Here is a 13,089-nt window from a genome sequence, read left to right as displayed (position 1 = left end):
AGATCAAAAGATCTCTTTTTCAAGGGTGACCTGCAGGACATTAGTTACACATGTAACATCAAAACAACAGAACAACAATAAGGATGACATACAACATCATGTACAGGGTACAGTTTACAAACTCTATTTACAGTGACAGGTACCATGAGTATCAAACAGCATGTCACCCAGCCGAGTTTGAAAATGATAAAAACCTGTAAGGTTAAGACGCTAGAATTAACGTAAAGTTGATATGAACCAAATAAGCCACTAACACACCACTCTTTTTCAGTCTTTATCTGGATAGTGGCATTTCTTAAAAGTGCTTACACATGGGGAAAAGCCTCAATATGATGACCACAGCACACTAACAATAACATACCCTGGACATTTTTTAAATGCAATTTAATGTGTGTTTGTTATTTAACTGACAACAATGATACAGGCCAGCTCCACTGATTGAGTAGTTCTCTAGGCCCTGTGGGGAATTAAAGCTGTTTTTGCTGCTTTTTGATGAAGTGCAGACTTCCAGGGTCCACCTGTTTACTGCAGCACTCTGCTGTGTGTATGTGTATTTGTACGTACGTGTACGTGTATGTGTATGTGTATGTGCATGCGTATGTGTGTGTGTGTGTGTGTGTGTGTGTGTGTGTGTGTGTGTGTGTGTGTGTGTGTGTGTGTGTGTGCTGATGCTAGTATGACTTAATATTGTAAGTAAATCATATAAGTGTCACTTTTTGCTGTGACATTTCTACAATTTCCCATGGGGGGTGGGTAGGAGGCGTTCCTGGCTTTATATTGTTTGGAGTATGCATTGCTGACAAGAGGGTTTTTTCTTTTTTAACTCGGGTTACAAAAAACTATTTGAATGCATAAAGACGTTTTTTGCAGCAGTGGTTGATGTTTAAATGATGCATTATGTATTGTATAACTGTTCTTTTTTCTAAAAAAAACTCCATTAATCCTAAACAAATTCTGCATTATTCTCTGAAATGTCCATAAAGACTGTTGTCCTCTTATATACATATTCTTTGCTTCGAAGCCTCCTAATCACTAATCTAAATCCTTAAGGGCAAATACAGAAGTCCCACAAGAGTGCTGCTGGTTGTGCACAGCTAGAAATCATTAAGAAATGTCAATAATGATTCGATCCATTACAGCAGTCAAACGCTTTGCCATCCAATTACAAAGGTGTTTGGGTCACATTACAGAGCGGAGCCATGATTGTAGTTGAGTATCACATAAATCAATACCTGAACTTAATACAGTACAGCTAGTTTGCATAACGGCATGATTAAGTGCCTCATATCTTAGAATTTCATTATCTTGCCAAGCTTGCCACTGACATACATTAAAGAACATCCTGTGCCATAATGAGGCAAAACATGCGCTTTCCAGTAATCTGCTACATTTAAGTGTGATGTCACATAGCGGTAGTCTCACAGGGGAATAAAAACACTCAGCACATCCATAGAGTCCAGTGTCCAGGCGCTGGCAAAGCAGGTGTTATGGATTGTCTGAGCTCTGGGAACAAGTTGCTGACCCCTTTCCCTGATCCCTTTCCTGTTTGGCATTGTGTGTGCAGCCGAGTCCAGGGGAGATAGAGTCGCTTGGTTCCAGCTACTATGGCATGTTTTTCTCTAATATCTCCATTCCCCTTTTTCTGTTCCAGTCAAGTCATGTTCCAGGTGGGGTGACAGAGCACAGCGCGCAACTACAGGCGGTCCAGGAAATTTGTGTCCTCTGTCCAAAAAACATGTTTTGACCGTCTGTGCCACATCTGGAGGGATATTTACTCCTAAAGCCATTCTTTCCTGCAGCCGCATGACACAATACGCTTGACAGGTTCTATTTGCACACCCTGCAATAGCAAAACATATTTTGCACAAATGAAACCCTAAAAAAAAAGGCAATTGTGAGTAGTATACTCTTGAGAGGGGCAATTTGGCACTCGTAAAAGAGCAGAGCGGAGCTATATTTAGTCATCGAAAAAACAAAAGGTTACTTTACAGCAGCTATGAATGTGCTACTACTGACACTTTAAACAATGGTCTTGGCTTCAACACTCCATAATAGTTATGACAGTATCTCATTGTAATGAGGGGAAACAAAACAACTGAGTCACATTGATTTAATTGTTTTGGTGGAGTTATAGGATATTGCATGCATTACTCAGCATCATATTTAAACAAATAAGCATCTTAATTACTGCAGCAAACATAATAGATGCCTCTTCCACAGAAATGATTACATTTTAATACTCAATTTAGTGACATATTTAATAATTTAGGAACTATATCATCACATAAAGGAGATGACCCTCATGCAAGTGCAAAGATAACATGAGGTGATTATGACATGAGCGCTCTCTAACAACCTCTTGGAGTGTGCACCTGCAGCAGAGCCTAATCCTTCCTGCACCACCATCTGGAATGGGATTTAGCTGTGTGTGTAACGTATGGGTCTGTGTGCCGCTGCAGCAGTCAGGACCGGAGCCCCGCGGTGATACAGCACAGCTGATCCTATTGTAGTGCTTCTCCAATCTATCACTATCCATTACAACTCTGCTGCAAAATTCCCAGAAGTCTGCACCACATTGTCTGACCTTCAATGTGTGGGTGAGCTGAAAAATGAAAGACCCCAAGTGGGCGTACTCACAGCCTCCCCCCGAGTTGCTCAAGGTGCCTCCGTCCTTGAAAGCAACACAACGAGAGTAAAGCTTGTCAAAGTTTGTCTGTTCCTCGAACCATCAGGCTGTGCACAGCACCAGTCAATCAGCTCCGTTAGAGGCTACCTAAGGGGTTAACGTCGGCAACCTTTCCCATCTGTTGCTAAGGAAGTGTTGCCTGTTGTGCAGGAAACAGGGAGAGCGGCTTCCTGTTATGAAGAGAGGTTTTTTAAAGGCTTGCATTCATTCAATCGAGCAACAGATGCAGGGCCAGGAAGCCTGCCCCAATAGCAAAAAGCTTTGGTGTCCTGCACAAACTGTATTTGGAAACTGCTTTTAGGAACCTTTCTATGCACTTTACTGCTTCAGGAAATAATACACGGGCAAAACATGCTGGACAAAACACAGAAAGGAATCTATGGTTGTTTTTATATAACGTGTAATCCTCCCTATACATGTTCCAGTCATTCAAAGCATTAAAAGTGTGTCATGACACAGCGCGATTGTATGCATCACTTACAGACGAGTCACCATGCTGTTTCAAGTCATTGTGTTTGATTTTTTTTTCTCAGTAGTGTGAACAGTAGAGCCTTTATCTGCTTTGGCTGTGTCCGCAGAGCCAAAGCTGTCGCCATCATTCTCTAATTTGTCTCCCTCTTTTTCATTTTCCTCCTCAGTTTTACCTCATTTTTCTTCCTAAAGTTGCCATTGTTGTCAATAACCTTATCCTCACAGTTCACCAGCTCACAATAAAGGCGTGGATTATAACTTTCCAACTGCTGTCAAAAACTACCATGCACCAAACCATGTGCAGACGTGATAAAAACGAAATATTTGTACAAAATAGTTATCTGCAGATTTAAAGCTGCCCATCACCACAATTAAGCAATGGCTTAAAGTCCAAATCTCTTTTACCGAGTGAATTTGGTCTCACTCTAGTCCACCGTGCTGCTTCTGCAAAACTGCACATTTACCAACCTCTGTGGAGCAGTAGCTATTTTGATACAACTAAAATACCTAATGTAAATCAAAACAGCGCAAATGTAGTGCTCTCTGTATGTTAGACAGTGGGTTTAGTTGCCGTGCTGTAGGCTGGTCCTGCCTCAGGAAGCGCCAAGCAGCACCTCCCGTTTCCACACAAGAGCGCACCAGTTTACTGTAGCATCAGCACTGGAGATGCACGCCGGCTGGAAGCTCAAGCTGCCCCCCTACAAACACAAGTAGAAGAAACTGGAGAAAGCCGAGACAGCGATGTTCCGCAACTCTCCTTCTACGTCTTGATTTTCCCGCAATGTGTTTGTATTTGGATTAAGTTTTCACGTCATTTCGAGGGACGCGCTGGCTGTGGGGAAACATGAGGATAACTGTCGGTTCCCGTGGATGATGATGCCACACGATGAATGCAGGTTGGTTGTTCATCTTTTTATGATCATGTTACGAAAACAAACTTTAAAGGTTTTTTTTACAGCAAATAAACTGAGACTGTGTGTATGTGTGCTGACGTGCCTGTTTGTGTTGTTCTGTAATTGGATGATTCTAACTGATAACATATTTCATCTGTTTATTATCCATTCATTTTACCTACAAATTGAATTGCAATGCAACTTGATGCAACCTTTTGTGGCGCTTTAAAAAGTTATTCTATAGTACAATAACCTGAGATATTGATTCATCATACTTCAGCTGGATTTTCTTATTGAAATGATTCTTGCAGTTTTCCCACAATGCCAGAAAACCAACTTTAAAGGTTTTTACAGCAAATAAACAGTGAGAGTCAGTGTGGATGTGTGCTGACGTGCCTATTTATGTTAGTATACTGTAATTGGATGATTCTAACTGATAACATATTCCATCTGTGGAATTTCCACTCATTTTACATACAAATGTATATGCAATGCAACTTGATGCAGCCTTTTGTAGCGCTTTAAAGGAGTTATTCCATAGGTTAAATATTAATTAAATATAACCTGAGATATTGATTTATCATACATCTGATGGAATTTCTTATTGAAATGATGCTTCCAGTTTTCCCATTACAATGCAAGGAGGAATTAAATCCATAAGCTTTGGATAAAGTTGCTTTCATTCAGAAATCCCCACTGGAAAAAAATCTGTTCCAGGATTAGTATTACGATTATAATCCATGTTTGTAAAAGTAGACAGCCTTTGCTCTAGAAGGTCATCTGTCTTTAAAGTTCACTGTCATCTGAATTCATTGATTCATGGAAGCTGAAAATAGTATAAATTGTATGTGATTTGTGTCAAATTAATTCAGTTTTTTGAAAATTATATTCCATTTAGTTCTTCAGCCATGTCTCTTCAGGTTTTAGGTTGTTCAGGCGCTTAATGGGTGACATGTCATGCTGAGGACACAGTCTCAAATCACATCCTGTGAGTTTGGTACAAAAAAAGTCCCAGTTGTCTATCTCGTCCTTTGTTTTTCAAACATTTGTTTTAATTGAATTCTTGATGCATAATTCATATCCTGTTGTTTGCAGTTGGGTGCTTTGTCAGACTGCAACCTCTGTTTTCTCTACCAGAGTTGTATTGTTCTTCGACGCACTCAAAGGACCTTTTCTGCACAAAAAAAGTGTGTGTGTGTGTGTGTATGTGTGTGTGTGTGTGTTTGTGTGTGTGTGTGTGTGTGTGTGTGTGTGTGTGTGTGTGTGTGTGTGTGTGTGTGTGTGTGTGTGTGTGTGTGCGCGAGCGGGTTTCATGAGAATGGAGGGAAGAATGACGAGAAGGAAGTCCATTTGTGTTGTGGAAATCTGTACTCCTAGAGAGGTTCATGGAGGAGTGATGGGGGGCCATGGTGTTAATGTCCTTCCCCCCATGGACATCCTGTGTGGAGTCTGAGGAGGCTCTGCTTGAGCGTCTTGATGAACCTGCCAATCTTAAAAGAAACAGCGTAGGGACATTAATAGAGAAACTAATATAAGGGCAGAAAGCAATACAGGGCAATGAGGGGTTTCTGCAGAGATTAATATTATACTTAGAGTAAGAGAAACACTGACAGAGAAAACACCCAGAGATAGCCAAAGTGCACACAGGGTTTAATAGGATGTGCGTCAGGGCAGGTACAAAATAACAGGAAGAGACTAGGGGTGTACACACTTTGTTAAGTACGGGTGTGCTTTATTACAAATACAAATTTCTTAACCAGTGCTAGTTTATGACAGTTTTGAACACACTAAAAGTCTAAACTCAAAAGCAAGACAGATATAAAATAAAAAACAGATCTGCGTTCCAAAATTATATTTTTCAATACAGTTTAGACATTTTTAGAGCAAAGACAAAATCACCTTTATAATTTTTGACGACTATTAGCCAACAAATTGGAATCTGCTATAGGCGTCCAACCTGCATGTGTCATTTCCCAGACAGGGACATGTTATTGTTCCTTCTCTAAGTACCCTGTGGCTCTGTTATTTTTCCTGCTGATAATGTCCCCTGCAGCATTCTACTTGTCACTGTGAACAGGACTTGACTTCCTTTTAGCCTTCTATGCCAAAAAAGGACCCACATATGTATCTTTGTGTGAGCTTAGATATTAGGGAGAAGAGACGAAAGAATTATTAATTGGCATTTTTTACTGACTCCTACTCTCTTTCCACAGATTTTCAAAATCCACTGAAAGTCCCTCGACCAAAGGTTCGCAGTCATTTGACCATCAAAGTGAAGTCCAAACTGATGTCCAAACCGTGTCCCCCTTTCCGTGGTCCAAAACCTCCTGTCGCCCCCAAACCCTCCCCCCCACAGAGGCTGAGTAACGGAGACCTGGATCATTCCGATGGGGAGACCGAAGAGCTCCAGGAAATGGCTGGGGAGAATCAGGACAAAGGGGAGGAAAGTGATGCAGAGGTTGGGGTTCATGACAATGGAAGCAATGATATAGAGGAAGTCGCTGGAGGAGAAATTGAAGAGAAAAAGGAAAAAGAAGTAGACATATTAGATAATGATTGTGACAGCGTTGGCTCTGAAGACACGGTAAAAGCAGATGATGGTTCTACTGTTGAAACCACTGAGGAGGAAAACACTGACAATGACTTGAACCAGCTTGAAGGTGTCAATCGCACTGATGAGAATACATCAACACCTTCTCCTCCTCTTGCTGAAACCAAGGATGAAACAGGAGAGGAAGCAGAAGAGGAGGAGAAGAGAAGTTTTAGGGAAAATAGTGAAATAGTTAATGGCTCCTCAGGGCACTCAAACAAACATGTGGAAGAAAACAATGTGGGTGATCAGGACAATGACACAGGACTTAACGAAGTCGATGAGCAAAGTGACGATTGTTTGAACTGTGATTTACACACAGATGACACTGAGCTGGAAGATGGAGGATTTGCATTTGGATTTAGTGTGCTTCCCACTGTAACTGAAGAGTATCCCTACGATGTGATTGGCCCCACTGATGATGCTAGTGACACATGTGAGTCATGTGACACGGTTGAAACAGGGGAAATAGGGGTATGGCAACCGGAAAGGGCCACCAAGGACCTCTCTGGCTGCTTTCGATTCACATCCAGCACAGAGGATGTGTTTGGGCCTTATTCGGTCATTGGATCTCTTTCCCCTGATGTGACCGACACTGCTGACCCAGAGTGGAGTCAGGATGACGCTGATGACAAACCTTCGATTGAACTGCAAACGGAAGCTGCTACTAACCAGGAACCTTACTATGTGTCATCAGATGACGTGGACAAGCTGGATGATAAGCAAGCGCTTTCAGAACTGGGAGATATCGAGGAGGGCACCGAGCAGTCTGATCAGCTAAAAGACAAAGAAAAAGCCAGCGAGTCAGCAGATGAGTATGCCGACATTGACGATTCACTCTGCCTTCAAGCTGAGGAAGAGCAGCAGGAGTGTGTCTCATCAGAGGATTATGTCGAGATAGGTGATGATGACGAAGAGGAGGAATTGGAAAAGAAACCTATCAAAGGAAAAAGTGCAAAAGAGAGATCAGCTAAACGAGACCAGGCTTTCCTCAGCAATCGAATAAGCTGCCAGCCTCGCCTCAGGCTGTGCAACATCACAGTGCCATCAGAAGTAGGCCGCACCCCGGAGCTCACCAACAGGATGGTGTTCGCCCATACCACCGAGGCCTTTGAAGAAGACATTGAGGAACTGGACTGCCATATTGTTCCTTTCTATGAGGACACAGACTCGGACAGCGAGGAGCATATATACGAAGAGGCGGGGTTTGACTCTGAAGGGGAGAACTTTGTGACTTTTGATCGGAAGACTATAGTCACACGATCACGCTCTTATTCTGGGAAAATTACAGGTTACGTTCCAGAAACTGTACCAGAGGAGACAGGGACGGAGTATCAGACTCATGACTACTGCACAGTGGCCTTAGATAAGAACAATGAACCACTTAGCCATTCACAGCAGCCTGGGGTCAACAGTTTGATCCCGTCTACGAAATCTCGCCGCTTCTTGTTTTATTCCCGGTCTGCAGAGGGTCCAGAGTTGACCTTGACTTCCCCAACAGAGATCAACAACTCTCTGAAGAATGACATCAGGATGAAGAGGAAAGACGATACACTCTCACTCCCATGTGTCATAACTTCTTCTGGCAGCTTCTCCCAGCGTAGCCATCAATCATCCAGTGGAGTTTCCACACCAACCTCTCTGGTGGACATCCCGCCCCCCTTTGAGCTGGCATACATCGCTAAAAGACCAGTCACCAAGAGTTCTCCATCCCTGCTGATCCAGCATGAACCCAGTGACATACCCCAGAAGAAGAAGTCCTCTTTCAAGCGCTTCCTGGCACTCAAGTTCAAGAGGAAGTCAGATTCGAAGGGTTTCAGTGATGGAAGTGTTCGCTCTTCACGCTCTTCCTCCGAGTCCAGCCACCACGGTCCAGTAAGAGTCATAGAGCTCGATCGTAGAAGCACCGGCAGCTCTCCTTCGCTTCAGAACCACATTGTGAACCGCCCAAACCCCAACCTGCCATCATCCTTATTCCTCTACAAAGACCCCCAGAGGAGGAAAGGTGACCCCAAAACTTTTGGCAGAGGCATCTCCAGAGTGGAGTCTTTCGAGGAACGTTCTCGGCGCTCCGCCATGCCGCTGCCTTTAACCAAACCACGCTCCATCTCCTTCCCCAGTGCTGACACCTCGGACTATGAGAACATCCCGGCCATGAACTCAGACTATGAAAACATCCAGATCCCCAACAGACCCACCAGATCCCACACTGTGACTGAGTTCTTTGAAGACCCAAATCGTGCTACAGTTGCCTGCAACGAGAATGATGGATATGTGGATATGAACAGTTTTGGGATTGACATTACCCAGATATCGAAAGAAGACCCTGAAAGGTAAGGTTACAAAAAGTTGAAAAAATGCATTTGTATAATCTCAAGCAAACCTGAAACATACGTTACCTTTATTTGCATCCTTTACCTTCCCTATAGTGATATCTAGATACTATTCTTTTCATTTGATCAAGTTTTGAAAATACATTCTCTGAAATGTCTACTGCCATGTCACCCAGAGACCCAAATAACCTTCACAATGAAAGATGCAGAACTTTTGAAATGTCATTGTCTCAATCCATTTCACATTAAATGCCATGCATGTAAATTGTCTCTGGGATGAGCAGAGATTTCAGACGCAGATATTTCAATATATTCCAAATCTGCGTAAATAAAACCATTATTGACTGCATTATATAATACGTATTAATAACCACCGTCTATCACTACAATTAGAGCTTACACATTTAGTCCCCGACCTTTCTTTGTCTGTTGTCTTTGATGGTAAATTGAACATATTTGAGTTTTCACTAATTGTAAAAAAAAGGTATTTGAAGACATCAGATTTGACTTTGTGAAACTGGACCTTTTAAATAATGAATCAATTATTTGGTATAAAAATCAATCTTGAAAACATTACTCAGCCTTCAACTAGATGTCTGTAACATGATTAGACCAAAATGTGTTCTATATATGATTTTAAAAGGTGTCGCACACAATCTTCTTAACATGCCAATAATACATTGTAAAAAATAAGTGTATCCTGCATGTCTACCAAACAGGCAAAGGTGTTTATCTTTGGAGCCACTCTTAAAGTAATCAGCCTAGTCGTTGGTCCTGGACCTGGCTTCTCGGAGGGGCAATCTTGACCCCTGAACAGCTGATGGATATTCTTACACTGTACCTCAAATGAGCGGAGTGCACCTGGCTGAGTAGAATCAGATCTTCCTCCTGTAGGAAAGTGTTCAGTGAGAAATGAGCAGCCTGCTGTGTCAGGCTTCGTTGGCTTTGGGAAGACGGACAATGCTTTTGGGAGTGCTTACTCCTGTTTTTCATTTGGTAGATTTAGAAGACACATCTGGTGCTGCTGCTTCCTTTATACAAGTCTGTGGTGGAAGACCAGGTAATAGCAACCGTGCAGATTACTGAGCGGAGGTTAGTCATATTAGAAGCAATCATTATACGCTGCAATTAAAAGTGAGAAACGTGGGGGAGCTTCTTTCACACAAGGAAGTGTAGCAGGGTGAGGAAAAATGTGAGAGAGCAAAGGGAGGGGAAGTGTTGAAAGGAGGTGTAGAAGAGTAAGAACACAAAGCGTAAAAAAGCGATAAAGCCATATCGAGGAGGGGGAGATGGAAATAAGAATAGGAGAGTAAGAGAAGCTCTGGTGTAATTGTTCTCCTGTACCTGACACTTATTGTTAAGTTTAGGAGGGCTTTTATTAAAGTAGCTCTCTCCAGAGTTCCTCTCTTTCATTGGACCCTGAAGGGGCCCAAGGATTTACTGCAGTGTGCGATAGAGTGAGGAATCACCGCGGTAAGACTGAACCAAATTACCCCGTGCCAAAGCTTTAGCCACTACGGGCTACAGACTTTCCCCAGTCTTAATAAAATAGTTGTGTTTGATGACCTGAGTGCAGTCAAAGAGACAGGCCATTACAAAGAGCTTCTTAAAGGCTTAAGGTAATCTCGGGGCGAAATGCTTCTGTATTTGTTTTTATTTTTAGAAGAACCTTTTGTTTATATTTAATGCTGTTTTATTTTTGGAGAAACTGACTGTCGTAACTATTCTGCCTCGGGTTCAGCTTGCATTTCAAACCGTTTATGAACTTTTTAAACACTTAGACTTGTCTCCTCCAGACACAAGCTATACCGTCAATTCCCCTCAGTGTATTTACAGTGTACTTTAAACTGTGTCCATATAGTTCCATTTAAAACCCTTCTATTTCCAAGCCAGTGAGAGCTCTTTTTCCCTTAGTGACTTTATCGATGTGGCTCATTGTGTTTTGGAGGTCTCCACTCTCAATGATGCAAAGAAGCTATCCGTCCCGTCGCCTCGCCTTTTCTGCATTCCCCCCGGAGATGCTTCAGTTGCCTGGGCCGCTCTTTGGTGTGTCTATATGGTGCTTTTTTATGTTTATTTGAATGTGAGTGTATACATGTGTGTTTGTGTGTGCACAGCACAGGGTCTTGTGTAGTCAGTAGGTGTTTGTCCCTGCCTTTATGTGTACATTTTAGCCTAAACTCTGTTCAAAGCTTGACATTGCCGCTGTCCCAGGATGCCTAGCCGATGATGGCAGTGATTTATTGAGTACACATTCAACAGTCAATGTGGTTTAAAACCAACAGAGGAAGAAGTGGATTTTTGTGGTGAGGAAAATGACCAAATGGCCCCAGAGCGCTGCAAACCAAAGGACCGGGCCTACAGTAGCAGACACTCATTTTAAGAAAACTCACAAAGCTGCGGTTCCACAGGCTTGGCTTGTTTCCACTCGTGTGATTAATGTGTAGCACCATTCAGACGCTAGCTCAGCACAAGCAGTCAGGGTAAGCAAAGAGACATGTTCATTAGCAGGCTAACACAGTGCACAGAAAGAACAGACACACTAACGATTCACTCCAATCCTAACCAAGGCATTTGTTTGTGGGTTTGTGTGTGTTTGCATTCTGTGCATGCAGTTACTACTTTGTGCTGCTTTATCAAAGATAGAGCTCCTGCTAAAAATGCAGTGTCGGCAGAATTGTAGCCTTGTAGCAACAAATGTGTTTTAAAAAACCTATTTAGCTAAGAAAGCCCAGGATTTGTGATTGTGCCCAACTAAGAGCTCATTAAGTGTTATATATGTAAACTCCGAAAGAATAGTTTGGATGTTCTGAAGTGGGGTTGTATGGTCTATCTATTTTGAGTGTACTACAGAACTATAAATGATATTGGCACCCAGTTGGTTAAACAGACAGGAAGCTAAGCAATGTAATGGATGAGGACATTAGCAAAAATGTATTATAGCCACCTAAAACGAAGGCCCACCTAAAAAAAGTCTCAGCTAAATTTAAGATTTTGTTTACCATTATGTTTATCGCTTTACCTTGCCATCTGACAACATTTTACCCAGAGGAAGCCGTTATCTCTCCCTCTTATCTACTCTTGCCTTAGCCATCAGATTTCATTACAAAAAACTAGTTGCTAATATAGCCATTCCCCTTTTCTGTGAAGTGATATCTCTTGGGGGTTTTCAAGTGAGTCTGGTTAATTTGGCTAGAGAATAGGCGGATGTAAAGCCTCCAGTTCCTCAATGTAATGGGCTGTCTCTCTCTTGGTAAGGTTAAGCAACCAGTAACGTTTAGTAAATACAGAGACTTAAACTTATATTGATTCTCTTTTTATGAGGTTTTTCTTTCAGGTGGGTTTAATATTTTTTGCTGACGTCCCAGTTAATAGTAGTACATTTTGTACTGCTGTGCTGGTACTGTGCACACCATAAACAGAGCTATGGTCTGTTCAGGAAAGTACTGTTAATGTGTGCTAAAATATACCAAATCTCACTCTTTGGTGCGGTTTTCACTTCACACAGTTCAACATCAAAATGTGATGACAAAGCCTCGCCATGGCCTCTCAAACAGCTGCTCCACCCACTGTTATGTTAGTGTTAGTAGTGATGAGGGAGTCATCTTAAGTGCATTGTTGTACTGGGTGGTGGCTGAGTGCTGTGTGGCGAGGTGGTGGGCGGGGCGTGTCATTGGCTCGCCAGGCCTGGTGCCATGCGCTCTGAGGTCATTGCCAGGTCATCCCCGGGGAGGAAGCGTCCAGCCTAGGAGCTTCCCACCAGCCTGTTTACAGGAAATGCAGGAGGAGGGCGGGGCTCTGGCGGGAGGCTGGGAGGTGGAGACGGGAGAGAACAGATAGGATGGAGGGAGAAGAAAGGGGTCACCAGACTCCCTTCCCTGACTCTCCCTTGAACAACAAGGTGAGGTGTGGTACCGTCAGGAATGCCAGGTCTGCTGTTATTGTTGCTCAAAGTTTGTCGGGAATTTCTCCAGCCTTCCACTTCATACAGCGCCTAAAATACTCTTTGTTCAGTGGCACAAAGTGTTAATCAACTGAAAATAAGTGAGGAACACTGCTGCACATGTGGTCCTCTAATCCAGCCTGGCACATAATGCAGGGTGACGATCTGCCAGT

The 13,089-nt window shown here is 42.7% G+C and overlaps 1 protein-coding gene across 1 annotated transcript in view; it reads left to right on the top strand.

Moving 5' to 3' along the window:
* Nucleotides 1–3,797: 3,797 nt before the first annotated feature.
* The window catches only part of fgd5a (FYVE, RhoGEF and PH domain containing 5a), a 31,416-nt gene continuing 22,124 nt past the window's right edge, over nt 3,798–13,089 (top strand). Inside the window, exons 1-2 of the mRNA XM_010768176.1 lie at nt 3,798–4,053; nt 6,264–8,973. Of these exons, the coding sequence (XP_010766478.1) occupies nt 4,044–4,053; nt 6,264–8,973 (2,720 nt within the window). The 5' untranslated portion in view covers nt 3,798–4,043. The remainder of the gene's footprint in view (nt 4,054–6,263; nt 8,974–13,089) is intronic.

The sequence above is a fragment of the Notothenia coriiceps genome, unplaced genomic scaffold (genome assembly GCF_000735185.1).
Source record: "Notothenia coriiceps isolate Sejong01 unplaced genomic scaffold, NC01 NC01_scaffold00005346, whole genome shotgun sequence".
NCBI classification, from domain to species: Eukaryota; Metazoa; Chordata; class Actinopteri; order Perciformes; family Nototheniidae; genus Notothenia; species Notothenia coriiceps.
The sequence above is the reverse complement of the archived record's forward strand: the minus strand, read 5'-3'. Positions and strand labels throughout refer to the sequence as shown.